This window comes from Trachemys scripta, chromosome 13 (genome assembly GCF_013100865.1).
Source record: "Trachemys scripta elegans isolate TJP31775 chromosome 13, CAS_Tse_1.0, whole genome shotgun sequence".
In the NCBI taxonomy this organism is placed as follows: domain Eukaryota; kingdom Metazoa; phylum Chordata; order Testudines; family Emydidae; genus Trachemys; species Trachemys scripta.
In genome coordinates, this window is record NC_048310.1 from 43346144 (window position 1) to 43359061 (window position 12918).

Genomic DNA, 12918 nt, shown 5'->3' on the forward strand with positions numbered 1-12918 from the left:
GAGAGGCTCACCAGCAGGTGTTTCACCCGACTCCACTTACCTTCCTACTCGCTGCCCACAGTGCTGCTGTTAAACCCAAGGCAGCCCAGCCCCCTGCCCATTCCACTAACCCAGTTTGGCCATCCAGTACCGAGTCCTTTGCTCCATGGCCTTCACCCAGCACTCCAGTACCCCGCCCGTGAGAGGGTGGCAGAGTGCCCAGGGTTCCTGCCCAGGCACAAGCCAAACATGAGGTGGCTGCCCTAGTGCCGGGCTGTGCCATTCTGCATCTGCCGCCTAGCTAGCAGCGCCCTGCTGCAGTGCATAAAGCACTCCCCGGCCCTCCACACCCCATCAGGAGCTCTGGAAGGCAGGGCTATGTCACCCGGTGTGCACGGAGCACTCAGCACTGGCACAGCTTGAGGGCAGTCACGGCCACCAGCCATCACTCGCTCATCCGGTCTGACCTGTAGCACACAGGCAGGCCCTGTTATTTCACCCTGGATGGAGCCTGCCCAGGAACTTGCATTTGACTAAAGTGTAACTTGTTTGGCTAAAACATCTTCCAGAAAGGCGGGCGGCTGTGACGGGAAGCTTTCAAGAGCCGGGGAATCCGCCCCGTCCAGTGGCTGATCACCCCACTTCCACATTGGAGCCCCGTTTCCCATTTCAGTGGGTCCGGATCCAGCCACTAGTTCTCCAGCTGCCGTCCTCTGCTAGTGTTAAAGCACCTGGCTGGCCCCAGCCTTTTCACCACATGAAGGTACTTGTGCACTGTACGTCCATCAATCTTCCTTGTGCCGAGCTGCACCTACTGTGCAGAGCTGCACCTACCTACAGTGGCGGGACGGGTGAGACCGCGTCCTAACCCTTAACCCTAAACCCTAAACGTTTGAGGCATTTTATTCCGCCTGCAACTCATTGGGGTGGCTCTTTTTCGCACCCTCACCAGAACCCTTTTTAAAATGTAGCCCATACCTGGCTGCAGTAGCCCACGCGGTCTCACCCGTCCCGCCACTGAGGTGAAATCCTCCCCTGGCAGGGGGAAAAACAGAGAGTGACAGAGCCTGAGGGCTAAGTCATGAAGAGGACGCTGGGGGCCCTGGACTCATGCGGGTGTGCAGGGGGAGATGACAACAGGAGAGGGGATGCCGCTCAGAGAGAATTCCTGAGACGGCCAGCAGGAGGCACCACTGGTGAGCGAAGCCTGTCACAGCCTTACGACGTAAAGAACAAGGATTACCACCCCGTTCTGCGTCCAACCCCCACTGAACAAGACGGCACTGCTCACACTCCATCCCACGCACCCTCCAATGGGGAACAGGGGATGTGCAGCAGAGACATCCCCCACCGCTCAGATTCTCTCTTAGGCCAGGTCTACAGTACCACTTACCTCAGTCTCCAGGCCAGCTCCAGCCGTCTTGTCGAAGGCACCAGACCCCAGCCAGAGCAGCAGCGTGCGGCCGTAGCTCGGCCTGGCCTGTTCGGGTCAAGTTCTGTGTGATTCCTTCGTAGCGCTCATGTCGTCTAGAGAGCGAGAGCCCCAGTGAGGCCAGGAGCCCAGCTGGGAATCACTGGCTACGCTCAACCCTTTGAGGACCCCCAGAGAAACGTTTCAGAGGGCAGAGTGAGGACGGGGAAGGGCAGGGGGCAGGTACTATCAGGAGGGGAGGAAGGCTGGGGGCCCACTTGGCTCCAGTCTCCCCAGGAAGGGGGAGGGCACTCCCCCAGGATCTGCCTCTTGCCTCTCCTCGCCAGGGGACAGCAATAGCAGCAGGCAGCCCATGCAGGGTGGAGGAAGGCGCAGGGAGGGCACCCCCCAGACTCAGCAGGACCTGGTGCCATCCCAGAGTAGAGCCAGTGAGGGGGTGCCGGGCTTGTGACTGATGTGCTGGCCCAGGCTGCAGGAGCTCCACCCCCAAGTGTCAGGCTCCTGCGTGGCCCCAGTGAGGCAGCCCAGCCCGGGACAAGGGACTAGGCCATTACTGATGTGGGAAACAGCACCGGGACCTACGGCTGCTGCCGGAGTCCTGCGCGGGGACCGCTTGGTGACGGGGGATGGGCAGGCTGGGCCTAGGAGGAAGGGGTTTGAGAGTTAGGCCTTGGGGCAAGTCACTCAGCTCTGAAATGGGGATAATCCTGCCCCAGGTGTCAGATCTGTCCAGGCAGCACCAGCCCCCGCAGGGCCATGGGGTAGTAGCAGCAGCGGTTCTGCAGCGTGGCTACCTCCCCTTGGATGGCGCCAAACACAAATTCAGACCCCGGGGAAGCTGAAGGCTTCGACCAAGCTCACCCCAGCCTGGTCCCATTCCCCACGATCCCTGGGACCCACAGCCAGGACTGAACTACCCCCTGCCTGCAGCCACAGCCCTTTCGTCAGAGAAACCAGCTGCCTGGACTGGGTCCTGGGGAGGCACTCGCCCAGCCAGCCAGCATGAGCACGTGAACAGGCTGCTGTCCCATACCCGCAGGCCTGCACCGCAGGGGGAGAGCTGGCCCAGGCGACACGGGTACGCTGGTAGCAGGACTGACCCTACCCAAGGATTGCCAGGGGCTGTGATAGTCCCACGGTGAGCTGACACGTGGCTCCAAGGCCACTTCAAGCCCCCCGGGGGGAAGCAGGGGCTCTGAGACGCTGAGCGCTAGCCTTGCCCCGGCCATCCCAGCACAGGGCCGCCCGTCTCACTGCTGCACATGGGAAGGGCTCCTGGAGCTGCAGGCGAGAAACCAGTCGAGGCAGCATGGTGCTTTAGGCAGATATTTATTGTCACGGGGGAGGGGATCCAGGACAGCAGCAAGGCCAGGGCGTCCAGGCTGCTCTTACCAGCCTCCTACACATGCATGTGGGAGCAGCACGAAGCTGAGAAGATAGAGCCGTCTAGTGCCAGCTTGGAGCAAGCCAGCAAAGCCAGGAACCACCCTCACCCCCCGCCCGCTGAGCGCCCTGCTTTGGGGACAGTGCAACTCCAACAACCTTCATCTGCGGGGGGCTGTAAGCCAAGGAGCCTGACTCCAGGGAGCAGCAGAGCAGGGCCTGGGCTGCAGAGCCTGAGAAGAAGGGTGCTCTGGGGACAGGAGGGTGGAGCTCAACACGGGCCAAGGGGGCTCTGAGCAGAGAGCAAGTGTGGGTGGGTGGTAGCTAAGGGCACCAGAAGTCACACACACCCCCCCCCCTTGCGCAGAGCAGCAGTGACCCAAAGCCAGCAGGGAAGGCAGGAGAAGCTCAAAGCCCACGCGCCTCAGGTCTCCCACTCCCCCAATCTCAATTCCATTAACGGGCTGCAAAAACCATGTCTCTGAAGGCAGGTGCGCTCTCCAAGCCAGCCCACCTGCGCAGGGCGATTACAGGCCGAGGCAGTTACCTGCACTGACCGCTAACACCCCCGTGTTCGTGACAGACGCCCAGCAGGGGTGGAATGGGGTTTGGCAGCTTCCCAGAAAGCCCTGACCCAGAAAGAGGAACAGGTCACTTCAAGAGCCTTCTGGACCCCTTTGAATGACCATCTTACCACCTGGGCAGAGAGCTGCCAGCCCAGCCCCTGCCCCCAGAGCCTGGGAATGAGCCTGCAGTTGTTAGGGGACCCGTGCTCCTAACCATGGAGCAGAGGGGCGTGGTGCCTGCTCACTGCACACACGGACGTGTCACTGCAGTTTGTATAGGAAGCAGGGGGCTGCTCCCGGGATATAGGCAGCCGGCCTGGCAGGACAGCCAGCTCAGAGCCCCCAGGAATGGACAGAGGCCAGGGGCTCCCAGAAGAAGAGTGGCAGCTGGTGGGGACCCTGGGGGAGCCACGGGGGTTGGGCGGGCAGCACCCACACACAGCAGTAGGCACGTACCACCCCCACAGCCACTGCAGGGCCAGCCTTGCTCGATACCTGTTCCCAGGTTGTGGGCAGGTTAGCAAGAATCTTTCTGGGGCAAAGACATTTGCTGGCCAGGTCCCCCCTTCGGTGGCTGGCCTGCCTCAGCACCAGCAGGTCCCCGGGAAGCAAGTGCTGCCTGGCGACAGGGGGAAGGACAGTCACTGTGTGCTGCTCAGAGCCCTGCAATAGCCAGCAGGAACCTCCGCTCCTGCCTCAGCTCTTTGGACAAGGGCGGCTCGGCTTTCTGCCCTCCAAGGAGTCAGACAAGATGATGCAGGAATTACACAGCAGCATCCACTACGCTAAGGGAGGCAAGAGAAACACTCACATGAAGCTTCTGGGGGACAATACTTACTGGAGCTAGACTGCTCGAGTCTCAGCCTTGGTAAAGGGGACATTTAAACTCAGGCAACACATGTCTAATGAGTCACTCGAGAGCAAGGGGTTAACGGCTGAGAGATGCCAGTTCCCTCAGAGATCAGCACTGGCTCGCTCAGGGAAGCGCACACAGCTGATCAGTACAGTGACACAGGTACAATTATAATACATGGACTGGAGCCCTCCTGCTACATGGCTGCACAGGCCTAGCGCCTGTCCCAGGCCCCGCTGGCCCCTCACAGCACACAGAACTCACAAACAACGGCAGCTCCGGAACAACAGTGTCCAGTTTCCATCCGAGCCAGTTCCAGAGAGGTGCCGTCCCCGGAGCGAGGACTAGTGATCATTCGAATGTAGTGGGGGGAAGGACAGTTCCACTGGGCTCCACCCGGCAGCAGGAGGGCCGAGGGCGTTAGAAGATGGGGATGTAGTTGTCGATCTTGGCGCGGTGCCGCTGCGCGATGCACTCGGCAATCCACACGATGTTGCGACACTCCTGCTCCTTCAGCTTGACGAAGGCGTAGAAAACCCCGAAGTGGAACTGGTTGAGGAAAGCCAGCTTGTTCAGCTTCACCTTCGAGAGCAAAGAGCACGGGTCACGGCCTGCAGCACTGCCCCTCCCAGCAGCAGGCCACCCCCCTCAGAGACCCCCATTCCCAGCCCCACAGCTCCGGAGAACGGGGCTCCTGGGGTGAATGGCCCCAGCCAGAATGGAGCTCCTGTTGCAACCAGCAGTGCAGGCTCAGTGCCTGTGCAGAGTCCGTAGCAGAAGCCTGTCCCCGAGCACCAGCTCCCAGCTCAAGCGGGGCAGGAGGGTGGCGTGGGGGAGGAGAACAGGGACATACCCACCAGGTTTGGGTTACCGCTGTCTTTCCGGGGAAGCCCCAAGAGCCCTTTGCAAGCTTCATTGTTGCTCCCTAGGTTCTACGGCGAATCACCTGGCAGGGAGCTAGGGACGGGGAAGGTGGCACGGCCCAGAACATCTGAGCCAGTAGCCCCACCCCCACTGTGTGACCGCGACTCTGCTTGCAGATGCTCTGGAGACTTCCGCTAAGCGCTGCAGCAGCTCCCACGGCTCAGCACCTAGGGTCCTTCCCTCACCTCATGCTCAAAAAAACGGTCCTCCAGGGTTTTGTCTCCAGGGTTGCTGCCGGCTCCTTCGAACAGCAGTTTGTATTCCTGTGGCAAGAGGAAGGGGTCAAGGAACACAAAGCAAGAACCCGGCTCAGCATCGTCCCTCCCTGCAGAACGCTCATACATCAGCCAGCCCCCATGGGGGGGGGGGGGGGGGGGGGATGTGTCCTCTTTCCCACCCTGCAGAGAGGAGCTAAGCTAAGTGCCTTTCATCCCGGGCAATTTCTCACAGCAGCCTGCACCACAGAGGGCAAGAAACGACGGTCAGAAGTGGAACAGACTTGTCCCTCCACCAGGCTGACAGCAGCAGCATTGGGCTGGCTCCCGGAGGAAGGCCAGGATTCTCTGCAGCACTGATGATTTACCACCCACTTACATTATTTGGAAATAGGGCACTTAATCTGGAGTGAGAGCGTCCACACAGGCTTGCACCGAAACTACGGGTGTCAATGACAGCCGATTTGGGGCCTGGTTTGTGTGTAGACAAGTGCAAATATGGAACGGATTTCATTGCTCTGGTTCCAACAGGAATTAATTCAGGACAGTTCTCTGGTCTATGTTATGCAGGAGATCACATTAGGTGAAGCCAGTGGTCCCTTCTGGCCGTGGAGTCTATGAATAAACCAAGGCGGCTCTGTGTGGGCATTCGCTGGTTTAAACCCGGCTCCTGGAGCGTTTACAGGTGCAAGCTAACCCATGCACATCAGGGCACACCACCAGTTGCACCTTTCGGTAAACCAGTGCAGTGTGTGTTGAGACAAGCCCGTGGCTACAGATGCCTGCCGTGGGGTGCATCATTCTAGAGGAGACGGGTCTCCATCCTCAGGCTCCCATCAGGTTTCCAGGCACTCGCCATACAGCATTCTAACGCTAGGGTCCAGTCATAAGGCGGGGGGTGTCCCTTCAGCCACCACCTCCACGAGTGCCCCCCTATTGCTCCGTGACCCCAGCCAGGTCTGGGAGAACAGCCTGGATGGAGACATGGGGGCTCAGAACTGTGTCCGAATGCCCCTGTGCAGCAGATGACTCAGGTTCTTCAACGGAGGAAAAAAAATATAAATAGTACCTTGTATCCCACCCTGCAACCGGCACAGCACCGAGGGAGTCCGGTCCAGCCCTCTCTCAGCCAAAGGAAGCGTTGCTGTGACAAGAGTCCCTGCCAGACGAATCCTGAAACGCACCAGGGTATCCCGCCCCCATCCCCCTTCTCCGTGCATGTGGTGCCACAAATTCGCCGATCAATCCGCGGAGAGCGGTCAGCTCCCGGGACCCGCCGCTGGTACTTACCGGGTAGTAGTCTGCTACTGTTTTGACTTGCTCGTAGTCATCTGCTCTGGCTAGCTGGGCCAGCCCCTCAGGGTAGAGCTTCCCGCAGTGAGGGAACAGCTTGGCTCGGTCCTCTTTGGAGAGCTCCGTGCCAAACGAGTTAATGGTGATGATGAAGGCTCTCCTGTCAGCTTCAAACTAAGAGACCAACAAGTGGCGTTAGGCAGTGCTGTGCCCGTCCCCCTTGTAAAGCGCAAACCTTCAGCTGGGAGTTGGCAAATCCAGCGCTCAAGCTGCAGGCTGATGAATGGAGCAAGGCCAGGCCAGTGATATAAAGAGCAAATCCAGCTTCGGTAGGGCACAACCCAGTCACAGTTCTGCCACCCTCGGCAGGGCCAGGCTACACAGCCTGTGGCACAAGCCTGGCACACGTGGCCAGAGCCCCCCAGCCAGCTGCCGTTTGCGGGGCAGAATGCCGGGTGCCAGAGGAGAGTCACTGTTCCTACTGAGGAGCCGGGCTGAGGAGCGCTCGGGAACTGGGAGCGATGGTCTGAAAACCTGGGGACCACGTCTCGACTAATCGGTTTGGACTCTGTGCTAGCAAATGAACTGCTTGTCCCACCTACTGCACTCGGGTGCCGCACGCAGTCACTGTCCCAGGGTCGATTTTCTAAAGCTAGGCACAGATTTGTGCAGCCCGTCTGCAGAATCCCGGTTCAGATTCCAGCGCCTTGGCACTCGTGTGCAATAGTCACAGGGAACGAGCCTGAACTGGTGGAGACAGCCTTGCAAGAGGCCCAGCGTTGCACTCTATTGCTAGGAGTTCGCAATGGAGACAAGGTGTGGGAAAGCTCTGGCCACAGGAAGGGGGGGGGGGGTAGCTCCCTTTTATGGACACCCAGTTAGCTATAAAGTCCCTCTTGGTGGCTGCTCTCCGCTTGCTTTACCTGTAAAGGGTTAAAAAGTCCCCCAGGTAAAGGAAAGGGAGTGGGCACCTGACCAAAAGCACCAACGGGAAGGCTAGAACTTCTTAAAATGGGGGGAAAACGTCCCCTTTGTGTCTGTTGCTGTTCTCCGGGAAAGAGGGGAACAGGGAGCAGTTATGCTATGAGAAGCGTTAAGCCAGGTATGACCATAGAGCATCAGCTCATACCTAGAATGACTTATTTGGAACCCCCAGATGTGCAAGTAGATCAGAAATGTTTAGAAAGACGCAATTAGGTTTATTTCTGTTTATTTCTATTGGCTGGTGGACTCCGCTGTGCTAACCCCAGGTGCTTCTGTTTGCTTGTAACCTTTAAGTTGAACCCCGAAGGAAGCTATTTTGGGTGCTTAATGTTTGGCATTGCTCTTTTAAAAATCTAGCAAAAGCCTAAGTTCCAGATGTATTTTCTTTTTGTTTTTAATAAAATTTACCTTCTTATTTATTTATTTTTAAGAACAGGATTGAATTTTTGGTGTTCTAAAAGGTTTGTGCATATTGTTTAATTAGCTGGGGGCAACAGCTAATTTCCTTTTTCTTCTTCCTCAGCTCTTCCCCGGGGGGGGAGGGTGTGGGAGTGGGAGTGGGAGTGGGAGTGAGAAAGGGCTCCAGGGTACCCACAGGGAGAAATTCCCAAGTGCACCTTCCTAGGTTCCAAGGGGTTTGCACTTAGGTAGTGGCAGCATCTACACAGCCAAGGACAGAGGAAAGCTGTAACCTTGGGAGTTTAATACAAGCCTGGAGTGGCCAGTATTAATGTTTTGAATCCTTGCAGGCCCCCACCTTCTGCACTCGAAGTGCCAGAGTGGGGAATTAGTCCTGACGAGGTGTCCACCAGCCCCTTTGGCTGAGGGGCAGAGTGCGCCCAAGGACAGGTATGTGCTGGGCCACTTGAGCAGAGACTCGTGGGAGGAATACTCATGGGCTTGGCTGCCAGGATTGGGGAGAGCTACATCCCACCCTTTGCCCTTCCAGCTGCTTCATAACTTGCTCTGTCCCCGGGCTCCTCTCCGAGCCAAAATGCACCACCTCCCAGGCCTTTCCGGAGGGCAAAGTGGGAAGGTGTTTGTGGGGCCTGCTGCGACATCACCTGCTTCCCAGTGCTAGCAACAGTTCTCCTGGCTCCCCAACCAAGCCCGCTAGCCACATGCACGGAGGTGCAAAGGAATTTTAGAAACCAACGTCTCTGCGGTCAATCGGCAGCTCTGCTCTGCCTGGAGCGCGCTGAGCAGCGCACGGTGCGATTACTGTTACATTATACCATGCAGAATGTCCCGTCTGCAGCCTACCTCCAGGATTGGACACATGGCGTCTGCAGTCGTGCCTCCCAGGATGCTGCAGAACTTGTAGAAGGATTCCAGGTACGCCTGAGGAGAGAGCCAAGCAGATGAGAGGATGAGTGACACTTACCTACAGCCCACGTGATCCCCAAGCATTTCCGAACGTGTCAAAAGGCCTGAAGACATGAGCCCAGTAGGACCTCTGCATCAAGGCACACGTCTCATGTCACTACTGCTCATCTGGTACATCCCCATTAAGCTCCACCCACTCCGATCACCATGCTTCCGTGGAAGTGGAGGGAGGCTAAAGAGGAGAAAGGCTGCAGTTTGATTTCCGAAGTAGCTAGGCAGCATGGGCCTCGTTGCATTGCCAGAGGTTCTGAGTTCAAACCCAAGGGGTGCCCTGACAGCTGTGAATACATCTACGGCTCCTCTCATTGGTCCCTTCTTGTCTTCCAGACTATGAACCAAACGAACAGGCAATGAGGCAGGNTCTGAAAACCTGGGGACCACGTCTCGACTAATCGGTTTGGTCTCTGTGCTAGCAAATGAACTGCTTGTCCCACCTGCTGCACTCAGGTGCCGCACGCAGTCACTGCCCCAGGGTCGATTTTCTAAAGCCAGGCACAGATTTGTGCAGCCCGTCTGCAGAATCCCGGTTCAGATTCCAGCTCCTCGGCACTCGTGTGCAATAGTCACAGGGAATGAGGCTGAACTGGTGGAGACAGCCTTGCAAGAGGCCCAGCGTTGCACTCTATTGCTAGGAGTTCGCAATGGAGACAAGGTGTGGGAAAGCTCTGGCCACAGGAAGGGGGGGGGGTAGCTCCCTTTTATGGACACCCAGTTAGCTATAAAGTCCCTCTTGGTGGCTGCTCTCCGCTTGCTTTACCTGTAAAGGGTTAAAAAGTCCCCCAGGTAAAGGAAAGGGAGTGGGCACCTGACCAAAAGCACCAACGGGAAGGCTAGAACTTCTTAAAATGGGGGGAAAATGTCCCCTTTGTGTCAGTTGCTGTTCTCCGGGAAAGAGGGGAACAGGGAGCAGTTATGCTATGAGAAGCATTAAGCCAGGTATGACCATAGAGCATCAGCTCATACCTAGAATGACTTATTTGGAACCCCCAGATGTGCAAGTAGATCAGAAATGTTTAGAAAGACGCAATTAGGTTTATTTCTGTTTATTTCTATTGGCTGGTGGACTCCGCTGTGCTAACCCCAGGTGCTTCTGTTTGCTTGTAACCTTTAAGTTGAACCCCGAAGGAAGCTATTTTGGGTGCTTAATGTTTGGCATTGCTCTTTTAAAAATCTAGCAAAAGCCTAAGTTCCAGATGTATTTTCTTTTTGTTTTTAATAAAATTTACCTTCTTATTTATTTATTTTTAAGAACAGGATTGAATTTTTGGTGTTCTAAAAGGTTTGTGCATATTGTTTAATTAGCTGGGGGCAACAGCTAATTTCCTTTTTCTTCTTCCTCAGCTCTTCCCCGGGGGTATGTGTGCGCGCGCGTGTGTGTGTGTGTGTGTGTGAGAAAGGGCTCCAGGATACCCACAGGGAGAAGTTCCCAAGTGCGCCTTCCTGGGTTCCAAGGGGTTTGCACTTAGGTAGTGGCAGCATCTACGCAGCCAAGGACAGAGGAAAGCTGTAACCTTGGGAGTTTAATACAAGCCTGGAGTGGCCGGTATTAATGTTTTGAATCCTTGCAGGCCCCCACCTTCTGCACTCGAAGTGCCAGAGTGGGAAATTAGTCCTGACGAGGTGTCCACCAGTCCCTTTGGCTGAGGGGCAGAGTGCGCCCAAGGACAGGTATGTGCTGGGCCACTTGAGCAGAGACTCGTGGGAGGAATACTCATGGGCTTGGCTGCCAGGATTGGGGAGAGCTACATCCCACCCTCTGCCCTTCCAGCTGCTTCATAACTTGCTCTGTCCCCGGGCTCCTCTCCGAGCCAAAATGCACCACCTCCCAGGCCTTTTGCATTTCTGCCGGAGGGCAAAGTGGGAAGGTGTTTGTGGGGCCTGCTGCGACATCACCTGCTTCCCAGTGCTAGCAACACTTCTCCTGGCTCCCCAACCAAGCCCACTAGCCACATGCACGGAGGTGCAAAGGAATTTTAGAAACCAATGTCTCTGCGGTCAATCGGCAGCTCTGCTCTGCTCTGGAGCGCGCTGAGCAGCGCATGGTGCGATTACTGTTACATTATACCATGCAGAATGTCCCGTCTGCAGCCTACCTCCAGGATTGGACACATGGCGTCTGCAGTCGTGCCTCCCAGGATGCTGCAGAACTTGTAGAAGGATTCCAGGTACGCCTGAGGAGAAAGCCAAGCAGATGAGAGGATGAGTGACACTTACCTACAGCCCATGTGATCCCCAAGCATTTCCGAACGTGTCAAAAGGCCTCAAGACATGAGCCCAGTAGGACCTCTGCATTACGGCACACGTCTCATGTCACTACTGCTCATCTGGTACATCCCCATTAAGCTCCACCCACTCCGATCACCATGCTTCCGTGGAAGGAGGGAGGCTAAAGAGGAGAAAGGCTGCAGTTTGATTTCCGATGTAGCTAGGCAGCATGGGCCTCATTGCATTGTCAGAGGTCCTGAGTTCAAACCCAAGGGGTGCCCGACAGCTGTGAATACATCTACGGCTCCTCTCCTTGGCCCCTTCTTGTCTTCCAGACTATGAACCAAACGAACAGGCAATGAGGCAGGGTATGCTGGAGTTCCTCGTGGGGGGTGACTCACTCTGGTCTAGCCAGTAACAGGCTGCCTGAATTTGTGCTAACATGCTTCACAGTTCATAGCGTAGCACTTCCAGGTCAGAAGGCACTTCCTGCTGAAGGCCCTGTGCCTACCAACTTGCCTCCCATGGGGCAGGCTGTCTGATAAGATACAAGAGATGCAAAGCTACTCTGATGTTGCACTCTATGTGATTTTACGAAAATATGCTAATGTAACTGGAATATGCTTCATGCAAAAAGGTCTCTTGTAAGGTATCAAATCTACTGAGTGTGGTCATCCTATTTGTATAAATGTACCACTCTTGTACCTGAAACTAGAAATATTAAATAGAACTCTGAGGGTCTATTGTAATTATGCAAAGTCTGGGCCATTAATGGTGGTTTGGAATCTTGATAACTCCCATTAACCAGGACAATTGACAGCAGATGGCTCTGTTTTACCTGTGAATCTTCCTGTATGTGTGTGCTGGCAAGTGAGTAATGAAGTCTTGCAGTGACATGTGATCATGTCACCTGAACTGAAATCCATCTTTAACCTGGTGCTTTTCCATTGGGGGAAAAGAGAGACACCCAGAGGGACAAAGGATTCCCGCCTTATGCAAAAGATTTATAAATGAGTAAAACAAAACAAAGGGAGAGCCATCATGAGGAATCCCCTAGCTACCGCCTGAGCTGGAACAAGGGCTGTACCAGGGGAAAGGATTGTGCCCAGACTAGGAAGGCGTCTAGAAGAGTTTCTATACAAATGCAAGGAGTTTAAAAACAAAACTAGGATCTGTAGAATGTTTGGCAGTTGACTGAGATCCTTGACATCACAGGCATCAGCCACTGTTTCTGGGAACTGAAGGGAGGCAAATGTGCCCATATTTAAGCAGTTCATGGGGTGACCTGCGGAATTATACACCTGTGTGCCTTTTGTACCCGACAAACAGAATTGATATCGTCATGGGGCGAGAGGCAAAGTATTGTCACACATCAAAAACTGCCTAGGAGACAGAAAGGAGTAGGGTTGAACGGCGAACAGCAGGGCCTCAAGACACTGTCCAAGGTCCTGTGCTGTTTAATGTATTTATTAAACATCTGGAAAGGGAGCGTGCAGCAAGGAACTTCAGAGACAACTGACCAACCCAGGAGAATGGGCAACACATAACAATGTTGCTATGGGCAGCTCAACAGAGACTGCTGCTCCATGTGCAGCTGTGGTCAGAAAAGCAAATGATGTTCAGATGCATAAGGCCTGGGATGGAGAACAACACAGAACATTCTAACAACTTTGTATCAATCACTGGAGCAGCCTTGTC

The 12918-nt window shown here is 55.5% G+C and overlaps 1 protein-coding gene across 1 annotated transcript in view; it reads right to left on the reverse strand.

The window, feature by feature from the left end:
* Positions 1-2723: 2723 nt before the first annotated feature.
* ATP6V0D1 (ATPase H+ transporting V0 subunit d1) overlaps positions 2724-12918 on the reverse strand; it is a gene marked incomplete at its 5' end in the record, with an annotated part of 49481 nt that continues 39286 nt past the window's right edge. Inside the window, 4 exon segments of the mRNA XM_034788412.1 lie at positions 2724-4795; positions 5323-5400; positions 6643-6819; positions 11109-11186. Coding sequence (XP_034644303.1) covers positions 4634-4795; positions 5323-5400; positions 6643-6819; positions 11109-11186 — 495 coding nt within the window.